The sequence below is a fragment of the Carlito syrichta genome, unplaced genomic scaffold (assembly GCF_000164805.1).
Source record: "Carlito syrichta isolate Samal-C Ts95f unplaced genomic scaffold, Tarsius_syrichta-2.0.1 Scaffold313417, whole genome shotgun sequence".
Taxonomy (NCBI): domain Eukaryota; kingdom Metazoa; phylum Chordata; class Mammalia; order Primates; family Tarsiidae; genus Carlito; species Carlito syrichta.
This window is the reverse complement of record NW_007257513.1, coordinates 37,816-60,151: the sequence shown is the minus strand read 5'-3', so window position 1 is coordinate 60,151 and position 22,336 is coordinate 37,816. Positions and strand designations below refer to the sequence as shown.

Below are 22,336 nucleotides of genomic sequence, written 5' to 3'. Positions count from 1 at the left end.
AAAAAAAAAAAAAAAAAAAAAAGAAGAAGAACAAAATCAGTTATTGGTGTTAAAGATTTTAAATGTTATCAAGACAATCATGACTTTACTCTTGTCCATTTTGAAATTTTAAAATAATAATGATCAATAATTGTAAGTGTTCCCAGATAGCTGCTAGTAGCTGTGTGCCAGGGACTGTGCTAGGCAATTTGCGTACATTCATTTCCTCCTCACCGAAATGCTTTGAATTAAATACAGTTGACCCTTGAACAACACAGGTTTTAACTTCAGGGATCTATTTATATGCATATTGTTTTTCAATCAAATGCAGATGGAAAATACTGTATTTATGGGATGCGAAACCTGATATAGGAGGGTCAACTTTTTGTATTCTCGGGTTCCTGAGGGCCAACTGTGGGACTCCAGTATGCACTAATTTGGTTATAAGTAGGCAGTCCTGAAACTACTTCCATAAGGATGGGACAACAGATGAGCAGATGGAGAACGGCAAGTTTAAATAACTTCTTTAAGAGCCTTCAGCTAGAAGGAGAGCTGAGATTCAAATCCTAAGTCTGCTTGACTTCCAACCCTATGCTCTTTCCACTACTCACAGTGCCTCTTTAGCTCTAAAGTACTTTGTGACTAAATACACCGTCAGATGCTACTTTTAGCTCATCTAATTTCTAGTTTGTACTTCCTTGTTCTTCATTTGAATTTTCTTAATCCATTTTAAGAGGATGTCTTTCCTTAAACAGTAACTTCTTTGGTTTAATCAGCTATGCTTGGCTTTTTTTGATTAGTATTTCTTTTTAGAACCTTGGAATATTTTAAATACTCCATACAAATTAATCCAGAGCTCCCAGTAGGATGTCTAAAAATTTTCCAGGCTTCCTGTGTATTTTTATGTATCTTTAGCAAAGGTCTACCTTTATAGTTTTTAATGATTTTTAAATTGTATAGCAATTCAGAAGTGCTTTTTATTTAAAATTAAAAAAGAAATCTGAGCAAAATTTACAGATAAGACTGAAGTTCTTCAATCCTTGTTCTGTCTTCTACTCCTAGCTTTGCTTAAATCCCCCACTCCCCTATGAGTTTTTCTCTTTCTAGACCAGCACAGTCCAATAGGGCTTTCTGTGATGATGGTAATGTCCTGTATCTATATTGTCTAGTCCAGTAGCTACTAGCTGCAGGTAGCTATTGAGCACTTGAAGTAGCGCAAATGCTACTGAGAATTTAATTGTATTTAATTTGAAATAATTTAACTTTAAATGTCCCTATATGGCTAGTTACTATTGTATTGGACAATGCCGTTTGCATATGCTTTTCTGTTTACCCATAGACAAAATATTGTTTTGTGCATAGGCATGTGTATATTATTAATAGTCTCATATGGACATGTTGGTCTGCAACTTGCTTTTTTTTGATGCAACAGCATGATTGAGAGCTATCCATGTTAATAAAGATCTAGCTCATGAATTCCTAATTTTATCAGAAATTTCCTTGTCTAAAATAGACATATCAGGTGGTGAAATTCTTTGGGTTTTCTTTTCTCCTCATTATACTTGATGTGCCCTTAAGTGCTGTGATCATGATAATCCACTGAGAAAAGGCTTGATTTTATTGAGTAACCACCCCATATTTTGAACTCTTGGGCATGCTATGATTAGAGGCTTTAAAAACCACATTACATTTTCAACACTGTTGGCATCAGTGACTGTTAGCAAAGGAGCCAAGTGTGCTGTGGCCAATTAATTTCAGAAGACTTGCTGTGGGCTGGCTGAGATTAAGCTGCGATAGGGTTCTACCCTTGCATTTGGTACTGTGATCTGTTATATTGGTTCTCAGACTGCAGTGGACATAAGAATTGCCTAAAGAGCTTTTAAAAAAACTATAGATGCACGGGGCCCAACACTGGAGATTGTGATTAATAGACCCAGGCAGCTATACTTTTAAGAGGTGCTAAAGTTGATTTGGTCACGTACCTGGTAGTTTGGAAAGAGTCTTACACTAGGGGTCTGGATGTCACCTTTTGATATTAACTGTGGCAATATTGATCTTTCATATGTTGATGTTCTCAATTATCATAAGAAAAATACTCCTTGCTTTGGTTGCCTTGCAGGTTGTGAAAATAAAAAGACTTGTAAAATACTTTTGGAAATAAAAAGTGACAAAATTTTGTAAAATTATAAAATTCATCTTAACCTAACAGTATAGTATGACCCTGGTGACACTAAAGTGAGTTTTGGTTCAAATATGTGAACTACCTCCCTAGTCTGAGATGTTTGACTCTGCTTTGGTGTTCTACTTTCTACATCTGTTTAGAACCTTTGCTGCACACATCAATCTTTGTTGACATGAATTTTTGTAGTTTTCTATCCTCAAAAAGAAACTGATTTCTCAAGTTAAAATTCTATGTTAATTATGTTAATTTTTGGCGTCAGTTTGAAGTTTTAATATTTTTAAACACAGCTATATCAGAAAGCTGAAAGTACTTTGTCAGTTGGGAAATTTTTTTATATATTAGTTGGGATGATTTCTTTGTTGTCATGGTTTTACTCTAGGACATTTTGTGTCAGTCGTTTTCTAAAATGGTTATAGGTTCCTCTTACTACTAACATATCTTTCCCATTATATAATTGGAGCAGTGATATGATTCTTGGCAGTGTGCATAACAGCTAATAGAGTTAAATGCTTTAATCATATTTTTTGCTGTTTTACTACTTTATAATTGCTAGAAACAGTAATGGTTATGTTTTAATACTGGCATTTTATACAATGCAAGAAATCATTTTTACCACAATCATCACATTTTCTTCACTAACAAATAACAATGGAATAAGAAAATAGTCTTCTCAAATATTTATTATTGCCAAGCTTCTTAACATAGAGGTTTAACTTTTCCAGGAAGTTAGGCAGTGAGCCTTACCTTTACCTTAAAGTGTATGCTTCTATAATGCTTAGGTCAATTTACAAGGGGGAACCCCCCCAAAAAACCAGAATTTATGTATAAAAAATTGTGTATTTATTCTTACTTGCTTAAACTTGTCACCTTCAAAGTACTCTTGGTTTGATGCAATACACCCATCAAGATGCTTTTTCCACTGCTCAAAATAGTTTTTGAACTCGTCAGTTTTGCTGTCTTTCAGTGCTTCTGCTGTTTTTTGCTTTCTTCTACATTGGCAACACATTTCCCTTTGAGGACTTTTTCATCGAGGGAAATAAAAAAGTCACTAGGGTCGAGGTAGGGTGAATGGGGAGGGTGCGGCATGGGGGTCATGCTGCTTTTGGTCAAACACTGCTGAACACTCAGCATAGCGTGGGCAGATGTGTTGTCATAGTGGAAGAACCAGTCACCTGTTTGCCACAACTCAGGACATTTCTTCCACAAATCATAACACAATCTTTTCAAAACTTCCAGGTAAAAACTTTGGTTGGTCATTTGATCCAGAGGAACAAATTCTGAGTGTACTACAAGGGGCCTGCCCTCCCAAAAAAAGATAATTCTGGGGTTTTTGGGGCCTTCTCTTGTATGTCCTCGTTAGTGACCTTTTAAAAATTGTTAGAGACTCTTGGAAGCATAGAAGTTGAGAGCACATAAAACTAAAACAAGGATCTGTTTTCTTTCAGGTGAAAGTTGTAGATGAAGCAAGATAATCAGAAAGTGAGGATGTTGTTCACACCACAGTTTATTTTAAATGATTGCTGATTGCCAGTTTTAAATTGTTTGGTAATCTCAAAAGGAGATGATCTAGGAGCATGTAAGACTGAAAAGAAGGTTCGTTTTCTTTCAGGTCAAGGTTGTGGATGAAAGGAAGTATAGGAAAGTCTTTGAGGATATCGTACGCATCATGGACAGAATGGAAAACGACTTCCTTCCTTCCCTAGAACTCAGCAGGAGAGAGGTGAGCAAAAAGACACAGCTTCTCCGTCTCCTGCCTATCTTGGTTAGCACAGAGGAAACCATATTACTTAGAAAAAGCAACGCGACAAAATGTCTAAGACCAAATGTGCTAGGGTCAAGCTGCCACCATTCCAGTCCCAGCACTGACATTTACTTTATCTATAACTTCAGGCAAGTGTTTTATCCCTCAGAGCTGGTTTCCATTTCTGGATTAAGGGGTGGTTGCAAGGATTACATGAGTTAAAGTAGGCAAAGTTCTCAAAACAGCACCTGGCACATAGTAAGCCCTCAGTTGTTAGCTGCTCTTAATTAATATTTCAGAGTTGGTAGTTCATTCATATCTCAAAAACTGGGACTCGATTACAGGATGAATGTCCTGGACCAAGTTTGGGTTACCCTCTTAAGATCCCAGGAACAATCAGAGTAGCCTAGAAAGAGTAGCAAGAGCCACCTACCTCCTCCTCTGCTGGTGTGAGTATAGTAATGTATGAAAGTGGATGGTGTGAAGTTGGCTCAGTTGATGAATGCGTATGGCAGTTGCCCACCTGGTTAGTAATTACCTTATTCCTCATATCCTCTATGGAATAATCCAACTGACTGACTTCCCCTACTAGTGATGCATGTTTGTGTCTGTCTGTTATTCCCCAGTTTGTGTTTGAAAATGTGAAGTTTCGGCAACTACAAAAGGAGAAGTTCCAGATCAGCAACAATGGACAGGTTCCCTGCCATTTTTCTTTCATCCCCAAACTTAATGACAGCCAATACTGCAAGCCATGGCTTCGGGCTGAACCTTTTGAGGGCTACTTGGAGCCAAGTGAGTTTTCCCTTTACCATTGTTTCTGCTGGCGATGTACCTTCTCCTCATGACTCCCATCCCCTTGGTTTAACTTCCTGTTTTCTAACCACGTGTCTCTTACCTTCACTGTCATTGTATTGGTGATACCACTTTTGTGTGTCCTATCTCTTGCCCTTCATTGCTTAATAAATTTTTTTTTTTTGAGGACATTTGTTCTGTTAGTTCTCATGTCCTTTTGGCTTTCCTACTGGAAATTTTTCTTCTACCATGTATTATCTCTTACATTTCAGATGAGACAGTGGACATTTCTCTTGATGTGTATGTCAGTAAAGACTCTGTGACCATCCTGAACTCTGGGGAAGATAAGATCGAAGATATTCTTGTCCTTCACCTGGATCGAGGCAAAGATTACTTCTTGACCATCAGTGGAAATTACCTCCCAAGTTGTTTTGGTACATCCTTAGAGGCTTTGTGCCGAATGAAAAGACCAATTCGAGAAGTTCCTGTTACCAAACTCATAGACTTGGTAAGTAATATCTAAGACATAAACCTTTACATATAATTTTCACGACATTAAGTGATGGATGTCCTCATTATCTCTGTGCTTTCCCTCTTGGGGGCAGAGGGACTGTCAAATGATAAAGAAGAATGTCACTTTACTCTAGCACTACTTTGATTAAATTAAGTCTAAGAAGAAAGAGGAGAGACTAATCTGTGGTTGGCTCTTGTCAGAAGTATAATAGATAATACTAAATTCACCAAATAAGATTAAAGACTCCCTTCTCAAAGAAATAATGCTTATTTGTTAAGCTCTTCATACTCTCAAGTCACTTTTGTATAAATTTTGTATAGGTATAGTAAGTGGAGCAGGCAGAATTATCCTCATTGTGCGTATGAGAAAACTGAGGCACAGAGACACTGACTTGCCCAAAATCAAATGCCATAAGTTAGTAACAAATCTGTCACCCAGATTTTCTGACTTTCAGTTCAGTGTTCCTCACTAACTCTACATTATATCTAATTAAAGTAAAACTTCACTGCTTATGGAAGCACAGACCTATAATGGAACCTTGGAGTATCTGCATTAGAGTCCCTGGGGGTGCTTATGACAAGTACAGGTTCCTCCCCCCTTCACCTCTGGCAACAGAATCAGAATCTCAGGGTGTGGGGCCTAGGAATCTGTATTTTATCAGCATCCCAGATGATTATAATTTGATACTTATTTAATGTGAGTCACTTAAGAAAGGAAAAGAGGATGATTTTTCCCACCCCTCCCCGAAGCCATGCTATAATAAATATCAATGTTCTTATGAGGGAAGTTCTTATTATCTTCAGTAGCATAAATTGATTTAGTAACTAACTCATCGTATTAAGAATTTTTCTTCTAAATGAAAATATTGTTGGATTTGTGTACAGATCTCTTTGGTCTACAGAAGTAAATTCTTGGTCTTTTACCAAAGAAAATGAGGTGCAGTGACAGCCATATGTTATCCTTACCATTAGTATTTCCATGGATCTTTTTGGCCTAACCAGCGCAATTGATTATAACTTCTAGCAGGGAGCGCTAGACCAGCGGGTAGGCTGCAGGCTTGTCTGAGTGTTATCTGTTCGGTTGCCATGGAATTGTTTTAGCTGTGACTCAGATAGCAGATTAAAACACTTGAGTCTGGCCCTGGCATTCTTTCTTGGAATTATACTTGTTTCCCTAAAGCCCTCATGACTGAGTGTATTACCTCTGTTTCAAAAATTCATATCCTGCCATTCTGCAATTTCTCATGATAATTGTTTTTTCTTCTATCACCATATTTCTGTCTTTCAAATTTAGTATTTCACCTTTTAGAATACATTCTGAATGATGAAATTGTTTCTCCTTTATTTCCTGTCCCTTCTCCTCATCCCAAACTAATTCTCAGCTTTCTTTGTTCCAGCTTTTTATTATGAAAAATGTCAAATGTGCAGAAAAATGGAAAGAACAGTACAGTGCACCCCCACATGCCTTTCGTACATATGTACACACAATTTTTTGCTGTGCTATTTGAGATTAAGTGGTAAAATCATGTCACTTTACCACTAAACACTTCAGCCTGCATCTGAAAAAGGACAAACTTCTATATGAGTACAATACCATTATTCCTTAGAAAGCTAGCAGTAACTCACAGTAATATTTAACATCTAGTCTATATTCAGATTTCTCCACTTGTCCCACGAATTTCTTTTATGGCTTTTTAAAAACCAAAATCCAATCTGGGTTCATGTAGTACATTTGGTGAGGTCTCTGAAGTCTCTTTCAGAGTGGTACAGTTCCCCACATTTTTCCTTTAATAATACTGACTTTTTAAGAGTCCAGTAGTTTTCCAGTCAATGGTCCACCGTTTCCTAAGTTTGTCTGATTATTTCTTCTTGATGTTTTTCTTTAGCTTAACCCTTTATACACTCTCCTTCTCCCTTATTTCCTATAAACTGGAACCTAGCTTTATATTTGATCAGAGTTGGTCTTGCCATAATTTTCTCATATTAATTCTGGGATTGGCTGAAAGAAGACTCAGCTAGCATAAAAAGCTTTTATTTTATGCAAAATATGTTAAAGTTTTTATTTTATGTAATTTTATTAACAGTAATTCTACCACATTTGCTCATTAATAGAAAGTAGCCAAAATCATTAGAGGAATTAATGGCTCTGTAGGAAGCCCTTTTCCTCCTTTTTGTGCATAAGTGATTCAGGGTTAAAACAGTAGAACTCTGGTCATTTTTAATTACAAAATTACCAAGTTCTTATTAAACTGTATATGTGGGATCATCTTATATTCTTTTAAGGCATTTATTTTGTAGGATTTAAGGTTCTGATTCTTTTCACCATCTGTTGCATTTTGGTATTGTTAAAGTCTTTTATCTTGTTGATCAGGAAATTGCCTATACAGGTTAAGTATCCCTTATTCAAAATACTTGGGACCAAATGTGTTTTGGATTTTGGACTTTTTCAGATTTTGGAATGCTTAAATTATATACTTACCAGTTCAGCATCTCTAATCCTGAAATCTGAAATGCTCCATTGAGCATTTCCTTTGATCTGAGTCATGTTGGCACTCAAAAAAAATTGGATTTGGGAGCATTTTAGATTTGTAAGTTAGGGATACTTAACCTGTACTAGTGTGAGTGGGAAACAAGAAATTTAAAATAATTAGTACCCCATCTTTGATACCTTTCCACTCTGTTTTAACTTGATTTTGACCTTCCGAAATGATTCTTTAGAGCTAATGTTTGTTTATGTTTTCTCCAAGACCCAAGATGAATATTTCACATCGTACCTGTCTTCTATTGTATTATTTGCTCTAAATTTTTGGTGAAACCAGAAATGAGTTCAGTGTATGTGTTGTCTCTCCATGTTCTGTTTCAGAAATATTCTCTTTACACTGTCTTCCCACCAAATGCAGAATGCAATGATACATAATTCCTTTTCATTCTTCCTGCCCTTCTCCATAATAGTGACTTTGCCACTCCTAGAATAGTTGGAATTAGCACAAATGGGAATCAGATGAGAATCTACTGGTTATAATAATCTCTATTCTTTTCCAGAATTAGGATAGCTTTTTCTATTTTATTAACTAGTATACTAAGTTGCAAATAGTCATCAATATTTATTCACTGCACACTGGATAACAAAGTATTATGGAGTTTATGCGTGTTCCTATAATGTAATGGTGATGAAAATTTACTTACATGAACTATGTCTAAATCTTAAATCATGGTTAATAGGGAGTTTGGTTAGAGATAATCTGAACAATAACAACTTCTACTGGCTAATATCTGGTGTGTTTGGTAAGTTAGTATTTTGGAAATACTAACTTATTAAATACTCACTTAAAATGATTATTATAGGGTTGCAATTAGTATTAACAATAGATTCCTTTCCTGTGCTGTTCATTCAAGCCATTATATGCTATAAAAGCTTATTGATTGACCAGCTAATCCCTATAAAAATCCGTCTCAGATTCAACCTACTTTGGTTTTAATGAATGTTTGATGCTGACATGACTTAGAAATAAGTTCTGCACATAAGAATAAAGTAGCTGGTGATGTCACAGGGAAGAAGACTCTAGAATGTCAGTGTATTGTCCTGAAGTGGCTAAAAAAATGAAAAGTAAACTAGGAAAGCGATTTGGGGTTAGTCACTGAAATATTTTCAGTCAATTCCAAGTACTTAAGAAATGTATTAATATATTGGGTGAGCAGGCTCTTCAAGGCATAAATAGCATCTTGAATAAAGGACAGAAGATGCAAATGAAAAGACCATGTATGAAAAATTGCAAAATTTCCCTGGAAAAAATGAAGACTAAGGATAACAATGCGTGAAGCTGCTTAGGGAGGATAGGGACAGGTGATAGAGAGTCTTGAAGTCAACATATGAGCTTATGCTTGAGCCAGAAGGCATCTAGAATCATCAGAAGGCTTTGATGATCAGCATGAGGTTATAAATTGATGTATTTGGAGGAGCATCCTGGTGCTACTTGTAGAATGGACTAATGGGAAGGAAACCAGGCTTGAACTCGCCAGATTGTGAAGAGTTTTGGTTGTAAATACAGAGATGAAAAAAATTGAAGGATTGTCAGAGAAACTATGTTTGCTTGGGAATATGTCTTTTGGGACAACAATATCAAAAATTTGAAACAGGAGTAACTTGTTGATTAATTCCTCCCCAGTGATTTTTTTCACTATGTGTTTACTTTGTCTTCCTTATCTAACCACCCATTTCTTATCCTGTTAAGAGTATGGATTTTTTTCTCTATTTCATATGAACTTAATTCTTTTTAGAACTTTAATTTCCATTCAGTTTTCTGCTTTTAAAAAAAAGTTTGACCCTTCCACCTCTAAATGACCCTTTCATATTATTTTAGCTGCATTTACTATTGGGAACATTAGTTTCTAAGAGTGAATGTTGGGGTAAAGAACGATTTGCATTGCATTTGCTATGTGCCACTGTTGTCCCACAAGGGAAATCCTGAACTAGGGTCTCTTTTATAATGTGATCAATGTACAGCCTTTTGCAAAGAGTGGGCATCTCTGCCCTTTAAAATCAGTTGACCTAAGTGATTGACAGTAATAACCTTAGGACTGCCGTAGGCTTTTTACTAATAAAAGCCAAGTGATATCTCTGTTTTCAAAGTTGAGACTAGGATCAAATGAAAGATAATTTACATCTACTTTCTTTGTGTCTGTACCCAGAAAAGTAAACTTTCAGTGTAAATCTCCATCCCTTCTACCAGTATTCAAAGTCATTTTGATTCTTCTTTCAGAGTTTTCTCTTGTATTCATTCATTTTTTAAAAAAAATTATTTCCTTCTCATCTCTCTCTCTGCCTCCCCCTCCCTCCCTTGCTCCTCTCTCTCCCACTCCTTCTTTCCCTCTCTCCTTCTCTCCTCCTCCTCCTCCTTTTTCCTGTCCTCCTCCCCTTTCCTGCTTTCTCTCTCCCCTTCAATTTTTTCTACTCAAGACTGTCAGGTTGATCTTTCTATACTACTGCTTTGGGACCTGTTACTTCCTTGCTTAAAGGTGGTCAGTGGCTTCCTCATACCTGCTGAATATAATCCAAATTCCTTTACCTGTCTTTCAAAGTCTGACCTCACCATACCTTTTCAGACCTTTTCCCACTGTTTTTCTCAACATTCTGCATGCAGCCCACAAACTAAATGACTAACTTCTTTCTAATTTCACCTTGTGCTTTTCTGCCTCTGTGCCTTTATTTCTGCCTCTTCCACTTGTAATATTCGTTCCCCACTTCTGCTCTTTAAAAATCCTGTGAATTTTTTAAGGGCTAGTCACCGTTTCTTGAGAAGATATCATGAATTATAACAATACCAGGCCATAAATTGTGGAACTTCTCACCCCAACTCAGTTGCACACCAGGGTCAGGGACAGGCCACGTCTTTCTTCTTCACATACCCTCATTTCTCATTGCCCTCTCCGCAAAGGCATTTTAACACAGTGCCCTGGACTGGTAGGTGGGCACTGCTCAAAGAAAACATTCTCGAGAGCCTAGCTGGACAGGCTAATATACAAAATCTCTTTCTAGTTTTTCTCATCATAACATGTGTCATATATTCATGGAAGAAAAATATAAAATGTGGCAGGCAGATCCTTTATTTGTTAACAAATATTCCTAAGTTTTATTAGTGACTGTAGTCCAAAATTATATTAAATTAGATGTTTGGCGCTCAGAATTAGTTTCACATTAAAAAGTATTATAGGCTGGATGTGGTGGCTTAACCTGTAATCCCAGCACGTTGGGAGGCCAAGTCAAGAGGATTACCTAAGCTGGGGGTTCGAGACCAACCTGAGCAACTTGGTAAGACCTCATCTCTACAATAAATCACAAAAACTAGCCGGGCGTGATGGCGTGAGTCTGTAGTTACAGCTACTTGGAAAGCTGAGGCAGAAGGATTGCCTAAGCCCAGCAGGTCGAGGCTACAGTGGCGTGAGTGTGCCACTGCACTCCAGCCTGGGTGACAAGAGTGAGACTCCTACTAAAAAAAAAAAAAAAAAAAGTATTGTAATTATAATACTGCAAATATCATGTCTTATAAAACACTATTACTCTGATTACTTTTTCATGTAATAGTTAAGAGTCTGGGTAAACCGACAAAAGCATGTTTAATTTAATTCATAAAGTATCTAACAGTACTAAAAACCTAATCACCATAGTTTGGGGAATATGCACTCAGCATTACCACTTGGAATGCAAGAGAACACATACTTCCCCTTCCCTACCCTACTTACAGCCCCCATGCATCACTGATGGTAAGATTGGGATTTCTCTTTGTACCTGTCAGACCTGAGACATGTGATTTATACATGAATGCTTAGTGACCCATTGTGGGACTGGGAGGCATTCAGCTGGGAGGTGCTGGGGAAATGTGAGGAACTTTAGAGACCCAGATCTTCTGCTGGCATACTGCCTACCACCTCTTGGTTTCAGGCTGCTTCTTTATCCTCTGAGGTAAATATTATTTCCCTGTTTTAGAGATGAAGAAACGGAAGCTCTACAAAGTGTGGTAACTTATGTGAGGCCTATACAAAATTAATAATAAGAAGAAGGGGCCGGGCTCGTTGGCTCAACCTGTAATCTCATACTTTGGGAGGCTGAGGCGAGTGAATTGCCTGAGCCTGCGAGTTCGAGACCTACTTAGGCAACTTGGCGAGACCTTGTCTCTACAATAAATCAAAAATTAGCCGGGTGTGGTAGTGTGTGCCTGTAGTTCCGGCTACTTGGAAGGCTGAGGCGGAAGGATCACTGGAGCCCCAGCAGGTTGAGGCTGCGGTGGCCGGGAGCGTGCCGCTGCATTCCAGTTTGGGCAACAGAGTGAGACTCCAACAACAACAACAAAAAAAAAAGCAGAAGGAAGATGTGTACCCAGGACTGTCTAACACCAATGCCTATACTCTTTCTGTTAACCATACTTCCTTGTTAGTGGAGTTTCTCACCATGTTTAGTCTGTTAGGGAGAATACATTCTCACAGTTTCCCTCCATGTCTCTGTCAAGAAAGCAATCCCATTGTTCTTTTTGAGTTGTCTAAGAGAACATATTGATAATGACTGTGGAATTGGTCAGACCTGGGTTTCAATCCTAATTCTGCCACCTACTACCCTAAGTATGGCTTTGGGCAAATAATTTAACCTCTCAGAGCCTCAGTTTCTTCATCTGTAAAATGGGAATAATATCTACTTATACATGCATACAGATTAAATGACATTGTATATAAGTACTTTGCATGGTTCATGGCAGACCTCCACTAAGTGGTGATGGCAGTTATCATTGCTGTTATTATTGGATTGTAATAATAGCATAAAAGACAGGAATATTAAAAAGGTACCTCTTCCCTCTCCCCTGCTTATCTCTTTTCTCTTATACCCAATAGGAATACAGAAATAGGGATAATGAAAGTAGGGGACAGGTCTGAAATGAAATTCATTTCTAGTTCAGAGGGACCTTCAAATCTGGGCACTCTGGGGATCTTTGAGGAGGGGAGTGGGTATGGGGAGATGCGGAGGAGTCTGAGATGCTGCTTAGGAGGCTAGCTGAGGCAAGGAGAATGGCAGTGGAAAGGAGAGTAGCTGACTGTCTCCTTCCGAATGGCCACTGCTGGGCCCATGCCATGCTCTTTCATTGAGGAGGCACATGGGATGAGGTGAGAAACTGCCCAGTGCAACCGCAGGGTGCCTGCCTCCCAGCAGCAGACAAACAGGGAAAGACATCAGTGGGCACATGCCTGGATCAGCTGGCAGCTGCCAAAGGGCTCAGAAGTCTAGAACCACGTTTCTTGAGTGATATTTCCAGTAAACTGCACAAAAATATAATGCATGAGAGAACTTTGCATGTGAAGAATGTGTCCCATTTTCAACAATCATAATTTATTATTTGAAGAATTCAAAGCTATTTAAAGCATATGTATCTGATAAGCTAGCAAGTTCTAATACTGATCTGTTTCAATTCTGTAAATTAATTCTAATCATTTTCTATCTGTCAATGACTTTCTTTTCCTGCTCTGCTCTCAGGAAGAAGACAGCTTCCTAGAAAAGGTAATGCGATCTATTGGTGGCTATGAGAGTTTTTCTGTGCCTGATTAACTTAACCATGGTCCCTGGGATTTGTCCCTAGGTGTTCCCATATCAGAGACCTCTGACTCGGTGAGAATCCCCTAAAGTCCTGCAGGTTCTCTTTAGTGTATTCAAAGTACAGAAAAGATTTTTACTGCCCCAGTCAAGTAACTGAGGCTCAGTACATAAAAGCAATAGTACTCAAGGTTCCAAATTTGTATTTTTGGAACGAGAAGTAACTACAAAGCTGTATGCATCTGAAAATTCATGAGCTGGAGAAGGGTACCAGTTAACTGTTCTCTATTTCCAATGACAATAATACCAAAAGAAGTAGACATCTGTTGCATTAAGAATGTTTTGGGGTTAGTGATAATAGCGATTAATTACTAAAAGAATACACAGATACGGTCAAGAAATAGAGCATAGAATAGGATCGTGGACCTGAATGAGATCTAAGGGAATCATCTTGTCTAGCCCTCTGTCTTCAGACAGGGTAAGGGTGTTTCTCCATTCTAATAGACAAGACCCAGAAAGGTTTGAACAAAGACTGTTCTTGACAATGGTGAGGGGTGGAGGACACTAGAATCCAGGTTTCCTGTGAATGCCCAGCAAAGTACTCCTTCTGCAGTGCCTCACTGTCTCTTTATCTTCAACCAGGAGAACACCTGGCTTCACATAGGACTATCAAATAGAGAAGCATGAGGCTGATAAATATTTTTAAAGCACTTTCATACAGTATCTAAAAGGACCTCCCACTTGGTGGAGTTTAATGCATTATATTTTTTTAGAGACAGGGTCTATCACTGTCTCTCCCAGGCTGGAGTACAGTGGCATGATCACAGCTCACCGCATCCTCCAACTCCTGGGCTGAAGTGATCCTCCCACCTTAGCCTCCTGAGTAGCTAGGACTACAGGCCCGTGCCATTATGCCTGGCTAATATATATAATTTTTTTTTGGTAGAGACAAGTCTTGCTGTGTTGCCCAGGCTGGTCTTGAATTCCTGGCCTCAAGTGAGCCTCTTTCCTTGGCCTCTCAAAGTGCTGGAATTATAGGCATGAGCCACCGCGCCTGGCCAAGTTTAATTCATTTTGAGGATGGGGATGGTATCCTGCTTTTGTGCTTTAGCCATCAGCAATAAGGTTAGAAGGTGTGAGCTTTTTAGGCACTGAATGTGTCTTGTTGAAAGAAGAAAAAGTGCCTTGGTTTCCCTTTGCAAATCAGAGATCAGGATAATTTGTGAGATTTTTGAAAGTATTATTTCTTGTGCATGATCTTTCTCTAGACTTCGGAGACGTGAGTATGGCATTCATATTATCACACATGAGATTGGAAATTGATAGTGGATGATGTATATAACCTACTGACATTTTATTAACCTTTTTAGATGACTAAGATTTGAGACAGCTCGCTTCCCAGCCCATTCCTGTTAAGAGCAGTCCATGTTCTGTCTTTTTAGCTTGCCTTGTGTTGTCTTAATGCCTTAGTACAGGAAAAGCTCCAGTTGGATGTCAGATTTTTTAAAAAGTACATGAATCAATGCTGAATAATTTATATATGGTAAGTTTGGAGGCATCTGCTAAAGAATCAGTACATGTGTTGTTTTTGGTCCAGAGAGTTAGCAGAGTGTATGATGGACGTGTTTTGGCCCAGGTATCATGTGGATGCTTGGATTTAATACTTGCAACTGGAATGAAGTCAGTGGATGAGCCACTGATAGAAGTTCTGGCAACTGTAGGAAACATGAATATCAAGTGATGGAATCCCATGGAAAGAAAGGAAGCACACGAAATCTTAAAAAGAAAAAAAATAAAGACTTTAAACAGGAACTGACGATCATGCTCCCTTCTCTTCCTTATTCCCTTAGAAGGCGCAGTGGCTTTAAAAGGTCATCAGTACTTATTAAAGAACACAATGTTAAGAAGAGATCTCAGCATGGCCGTGGTGCCTGTGGTCTCTGTGAAAGTAGCAAAGTGCTCATTTTCTTTCCCTTAAAGTTACATGGCTAAAGATTGTGGGTGGGATTTGCAGGTTGTACAATCTTGAGTAAGAATTTCCTTTAAAAAAATAAGAAAAAGAAAAAAATAAAAATACAGAATTTCCTAAAGTTGAAGATACGGAATATATGAACTTAAGCTGGATAAAGATCAGGGAGGGAGGAGGATGCAAAAAATTGGTCCTAGTTTTCTCCACTGGGATTTTTCTGAAGGCTGCCTTCGATGCCTTTACTACTTCAAATATCTTCTTCGTTTAATTTATACTTGACTACATATATATAAGATAACTGAGTTTATTTCGTAGCCATTTCAAATTCAATTTTAGTTACTGACCTAATTTATGTCATTTCGGGATTTTTCTCTTACATTCTTTTGGAAGAATCTAACAGATAGTAGACAGGTAGGTGAAAGGAGTAAAAGATTTCTGCTGGATAGTAGAAAGCTAGGTGAAAGGAGTAAAAGCCTTTAGGAATCTTTGCTGGACTAGTAATATAAACAGTAACTTCTAGACTCAGGCCCTGGACTTTTCATGGTATTTCTGGCTCTTGGTTTGCTGTGTTCAGTTCACTAGTTTTGGATCTTAAGGCTCATGAGTTCAGTACCTAGAGATTAGAAATTATGTGCAGCTTGAAGTATTCACATATGTGGGTCTGATGTTACAGAGAGTTGTCTTTCATTTCTGAGGGCTGAAGAACCTCATTTAACTCAACAGTGAAAACAGTAGTATTTGTGGTAAGACGTGAAGGAAGAGTAAGTTAAAAGTAAACAAAAATCTAAGTGTAGAGTGTGGTCTCTCAAAATGCTGTATTGGCAATTGTAGTTTAATGGTTCACAAGTCACTGGTGGTGTTGTGTGAGCTCTGCTGTGACTACATAACTACAGTACTGGTTCTCAGCATTTGAAAGAATTTAAACACAATGCATCCACATGATTAGCATCATAAACCCAAATGAAATGCAGAACAATTAAGTGCAGCATTAGGAAAGGAGATCCTTTAACTGTGGGAATCAGTATCTAGTGCCTTCTGACCTGGCATCCCTAGTGAGAAAAAAATGAAAAATGTTTTTTTTCCTTTGAGTTGGAGTCTCACTGCCACCCAGGGTGGAGTGCAGTGGCATGATCATGGCTTACCTCAGCCTCATCCTCCTGAGCTCAGGTGATCCTTACACCTCAGCCTCCCAAGAGTCTGGGACTACAGGAGTGCCTCGCCATGCCTGGCTTATTTTTCTTTATGTTTTGTAGAATGATGTCTCACTATGTTACCGGGCTGGTCTCAAATCCCTAGGCTCGAGTAATACTCTCGCCTCAGCCTCCCAAAGTGCTGGGATTATAGGCAGGAGCCACCACACCCAGCCAAGAAATGAAAAATCTTAATGAGATGAAGATCGCATTGTACCTGCATGACCAAAATTTGAAGGAGATTAAGTTACACACAGAAGCCTTTATTCTGAGACTTCTTTGATGCCCGTTCCTTTTCATCTATTAGGAGAAATCCCTTCTGCAGATGGTCCCCTTGGATGAGGGTGCCAGTGAGAGACCACTTCAGGTACCCAAGGAGATCTGGCTTCTAGTAGATCACTTATTCAGACACGCCTGTCACCAGGTAAGTGAGAGTAAGCCTACCCTGCAACTTCGAAAGGTATGCGAATCCTGTGGGAAATTATAATACCTCACATCAGCATAATGCGTTTAACTTTCCCAAGCTACTTCCACACAGTGCCTGGGCAGGTGGAAGTGTCCCTATGCACAGATGTGACAGTTGAAACTTGCAAGCTAAGTGATTTACCTAAGACCACAGCCTAAGTATAGTGGTAGAGCCAGGGCTGGAACTTTCTTGGGACCATATTGAAAGGTGATGTTCTCTTACCTACTGATGAGTAATATAACCTGAAAGCAAGGTTCAGCATGCCACTTATTCCTTCCCCAGAACTCAGTAGCATCAGCATTTGACTGTGGTTATACTCGTTGGACTCTGCCTTCTACTTTTTGTCAGGGGAGCTGGTAGTGGAACACCTGGTTTCCTGATCTAGCCATCTACTCCCCTGCCTTATCAGGTATAGGCTAAAACCTTTGAAGATAATTTTTTTTATTTGAAATAACATTTCACACATTATAGAGAGGATATAGGAAAAAGTGCTATCTTCAAACCTCCATTCCTAATCAATAATACACATACTACCCTTCCCTTTTGCTTCCTGCTGCTCTTCCAATCGCTGGGTGATCTTCAGAACCTTAGGGGTGATTATCATGTCTGTTCCCTTCATTCTGACTTCTTTGGTAGGAGGACCTGTTCCAAACCCCTGGAATGCAGGAAGAGTTACAGCAAATCATCGATTGTCTAGATACCAGCATTCCTGAGACAATCCGTATCCTTTTCAACCAAGTTTCTTAAGAGAAGAGACTTTCTGTGCACCTACATTTGATTTTCGTGATTCCATATTTTCTGTGTAATTGTCTTTTATTGTAAGATTATCACTGACTCTCCAGTTGCTTCTCAATTCCTTTCAGGAACTTTTGACCTCTATATCCAGCTCTTACAAAAGGAAGCAAGGGGTAGGTAACAATGACTTAACAAGCATGGAAAGTAGGAGCCACAGCACTGGTGCTGTTCTCCTTCTGATGATCACTCCTGCCACCACACGTTCTGTCACTAGGGCAGGGAGAAGGATGGGAACCATGGGCAGCTAGCTTTTAAGACTGGTTCAATGTGAATTGTCATTCTGCAGGCTATATTTCCCTTACTCTGAAGTTGAGCCAAAGCTTCTAAGAGTCTCTGACCAATTCTGTAACAATTTAGCTGCTGGGTACTTGGGCCAGTAAAGTATCAAACCCCAGTTAGGATCAGGGTACCCTGGATAAGAGGAAGGAAACAGTCCCTGTGGGAGACTTTCTCATGGAGCTCCTGTCCCTTGACTTAAGTTGATTCAGCTGGCAGTAATCATTCTGTGGCTGAAGCACTGCTCATTTTCCTGGAAGCCCTGCCAGAGCCAGTCATCTGTTATGAGCTGTATCAGCGATGTCTTGACTCTGCTCATGATCCTCGGATCTGCCGACAGGTGAGTTGTACTGGTCTGAGGATGTATGTGGCACAGGATCCCCCCCACAGAGAAATCAACAGTTTTACAGAGTCATATAGGCAGCCATCTCATGTGGCAGGATGGATCTGGATCTGTTATTCATGGCAAGACACCAGCATTGAGAGCGGAGACTCTTGAATTTTAGGATATTATTTTCTATTGTATTTGCCACTTTCCCCAGTTGGCCTATTTCTGTTTACAGAAAATATAGTGAGGCGGACACCTCTATTCTGGGGTAAAATTAGTGAAGCTGGTTGTACATTGAATTCTGGCTGACATTACCAGGAAGGGTGGGTGACACCTGGGAGCGTGTCTTCTTTTTTTCTTCTCAGTATATGTTTTTAATGCTGAAATGATTTTGATGCATGATAGTGGAGACTACTTGTTGGACTAGTGAGTATTGGGAGGGTGTCCTCATCCGTGCTAAGTGACATTGTAAAGGAAACCATTCAGTTTGGCAGGTGCCATGGCTGCCTGTCTGGAGAACTGGGAAAAGAAGAAATTAACACCAACCTGCTTATGAGGCAGGGTATATGTGTGAATTATGATGATCACATGACCTAGTCATTAAGTGGACAAGGACAAAGCAGTATGACCATTCTTACTTCAAAGTGATAATTTGGCAGGTATTGTGTTGGTCATGAGTAAATAATAGTGACAGATGAATGGGATCCTGAAGGCTTGGATTATAAACTGCTATTATGACTGCTATAAGTTCTTCTTACTCCCATCTCCTACCTGTTTTCCTCACTGCCCACTCCTTTTTTAAAAAACAGGTAATCTCTCAGCTTCCAAGATGCCACAGAAATGTTTTCCGTTACTTGATGGCATTCCTTCGAGAACTCTTAAAATTCTCTGAATACAACAATGTCAGCGCCAACATGATTGGTAAGAGTGCTTCATGAGAATGGCTGCACAGGGGTGTTTGTCAAAGACAATCTGTGTGCATTGTGTATATACAGTGTATACCTTACTGAATATCCAGGCACATGGCAGTCACTTCCCTCCTACTGTCCTCATCCCCAGGAACCCCAACCCCACCAGCCCTAAAGTTTTGCTTAGGTTATATCTGACAAAGTTTTCCTCTTGTCTTTCTCTTGCCTTCTAGCTACTCTCTTCACTAGTCTTCTCCTAAGGCCTCCACCCAACCTTATGGCAAGACAGACTCCAAGTGACCGCCAACGTGCTATTCACTTCCTTCTGGGCTTTCTGCTTGGAAGCGATGAAGACTAAGGCTTTTCCTCTTACTACTCTCCGAGACTGTAGAGGTAGAAGATCTTGGACTCTAAGTATTTCAGAACGATTTAAAAAGTCATGCCACAGGAAGGATCTATTGCAGAATTTCAAGTTCTGTTTATAGTGCAAAAGGAAGAGTTTCCTAATCCCTCCTTTACCATATCCTACACAGCAAAATACTTTTAGACTTATATTGCCAAGCCAAAGTTACCATATTTTGGTGTTTTTGTGTTTTCTCTTTATAAGGCAGAGAGATCTGTATTTACACTCCTTTACGTAGGGATGTGTGTATTGCCCTCCTACCCAATTGTCATGATCGTCCTTTGTACCCTAGGCCTAGATTCTGAAATGTTCCCATTCTAGGCCTACAAACACTACTTGCTGTAGCTCAGACTCATCTGTTGTCCTTCATATAATGCACTTTTGATCCGCACCCTCCCCCATATCACTCCTTTGCACCCCACTCCCCTCATTCTATCACTTTGAATGGAGTCTGGGTGAGGCTAGTGACTCTTTGGGTGTCCTCAACAGTGAGTTCACTGTCTCCATGTGGTTGTTACATGCATTTGTGCATTTCTACTACAGTGGCATCTTTATGTCTCTGTAACATTGGCCTTTTTGTGGATCCGCACTGGGTGGAACCATATTCTCTTATCTGAGATCACATTTAGTAGCATAACTTTTAGAGACTATTAGAGATGACATCCCATTGATGTGAGAGATCGTGATCCAAATGGAAGCTCTTCAAGTATTTCAGGAGTGAGTATTCATATTTAACAGGTCCTGCTTCCCACTATCCCATTCCTTGTATGATTCAAATTTTACATGAGGCCTAATTGTGGGTGTCTGTGAGACCCATCTCCCACTTAGAAATCCACCTCCAGAGCAACACTGGCACCACAGTAAAAAAGAGAGTCTGCACCTCAAGCAGGCTTATCTAGAGCTATTGCTTCGTCACACAGCAAGGGTATTGAGGATGACCCTTAGAACCCCTTCTCTGGTCTTCTGAAATACCAAGATGTCACATCTTCTCTCAGCAGGGCCGACTCTGGGCTGTACAACCAGCTCCTGCAGGTAAAGGGTTTAGAGATGCCCCTTGGCTCCCAATTGCTATATCCAGTGCTGTGTAAAAGAGACAGGCTAGTGGGACCAACCATGCACCTTACCTCTTCCACCCAAGATGACTCTCTGAACTTTTCATTTATTCCAGGCTCCATGGGAGAGCCTTTTTTAAAAAAATTAATCTGCGTTGGTTGACAAATAAGCCACCAGCCACTGACTGCAAAACTGCCTGATGCAGTTGGCTTCCTCCTGGTTTTCTTTAGTTAAAACCACCCAGAGATGACTCATTCTTGCCTGTTAACATTAAAAGCAAAGAGCATAATGTACAGGCTCTGTATATGATCTTGGACATTGACTCTTCTAGTGCAGCCAAGGTACCACCACTGAATGGCTCTCTAATTCCCCCATCTCTTGAAAGTTGAGTTATTTAGCAAAAAAAAAAAAAAAAAAAAAGGTATGTATCTTATAATATATTGGCTAAACCCTTTCCTGATTGGGAGTTAAAGAAACAGGAGTTAATTATTAGTGCCAAATAGCTAAAGATCTCATAGGTCAGGGACTGGGTGTTAAACTTAGTTAATGAAAGACTGAGAGCAGAACAGTTTTGTCATCTCTACTTGTTCAGAAAATGATCACAAAAAGAGGCAGACAACAGATAATACAGGGAAATACCTTTCCCGGGCCCATTTTCTAATATATTGCCAACCTGGAATCTTTGGATGATCAAGGATATGGTTAGTGGAGGCTCTGTGCAGCACATGTGTGGTGTCCTGTCTCTTTCTCCATCAGGTCAAAGCACTAAGTCGGTTTACTGCCTCAGCCTTTTTTTCAGCTTGTCCTGGAGCAGGGTTGAGAATTTTAGACAATCTCTAAGTAGGGGAGACAAGACACAGACCAGACTTACGAAATCTGCTTCCCTGTTGTGCCTGTTCCACATCCCAACCCATAATTCCTAAGTCCTCTAAGGTACTAGTTCATAGCTCCTCTGAAGTCAGGATTTCGGATCCAACTGGTAGAGAAGGACTCTGCACCTGTTATTTTCAGGAAGAAATGGTTTAAATCCATGTGATGACATTGCATTCGTCTCCCTTTCACTGTTTTCTTGTTCTGTAATTGTTTGTTATATATCCCAAAAATGTCTTGATCACTAAGCAGAGCTGCTAGTGGGATTCTGTATTTTGTGTCATCTTTTTTTTAAATTATAATTTATTGCAAATTTTTTTCTGAATAAATATGTTGTGTGAAAAAGCAAAGTGTGATCTTGGTGAGGAAGAACTAAGAAGGAAGGGCTTATGTCACTGGATTCTATTTGACTTCAGTCCTCGTCAGCTGTGCCTATACTATCATTGCCTGTCTTACAGGGAAATATCATTTATAAGAATTCTCAGTATATTTGCCCTCAGACATGAAAAAGAATTCATGCATTTTCAGAGGCTAATAAAGGAATCCCATACTCTCAGAGGTGAGCCAAGTACTCTTATTTTAACCCTAAGGATTCAGGCAACAAAATGACTTAATTAGAAGAAAGGCTGCTGATTTTTTTAAACTTTATTTTATTATAAAGATGTGGGGTACAAGTCAGGATTAGGTACATAAGTAACGTATGTGCAGGTGAAGTGTGGGCCTCCAACTGGCCCTCACTTCTGCTGGTTTAGGACCAGGTACCCTTTGTGTTGTTATATTCCCCGTCTTCCTCCCTC

General features: G+C 39.3%; 1 protein-coding gene across 1 annotated transcript in view; it reads left to right on the top strand.

Annotated features, from left to right (window-relative positions):
* Nucleotides 1-21,884, top strand: part of OCRL (OCRL, inositol polyphosphate-5-phosphatase) — a 52,598-nt gene extending 30,714 nt beyond the window's left edge. Inside the window, exons 16-24 of the mRNA XM_008070438.2 lie at nt 3,771-3,881; nt 4,529-4,694; nt 4,967-5,202; nt 13,225-13,248; nt 16,748-16,864; nt 17,543-17,627; nt 18,190-18,317; nt 19,115-19,226; nt 19,447-21,884. Coding sequence (XP_008068629.2) covers nt 3,771-3,881; nt 4,529-4,694; nt 4,967-5,202; nt 13,225-13,248; nt 16,748-16,864; nt 17,543-17,627; nt 18,190-18,317; nt 19,115-19,226; nt 19,447-19,571 — 1,104 coding nt within the window. The 3' untranslated portion in view covers nt 19,572-21,884. The remainder of the gene's footprint in view (nt 1-3,770; nt 3,882-4,528; nt 4,695-4,966; nt 5,203-13,224; nt 13,249-16,747; nt 16,865-17,542; nt 17,628-18,189; nt 18,318-19,114; nt 19,227-19,446) is intronic.
* The last annotated feature ends 452 nt before the right edge of the window (nt 21,885-22,336 follow it).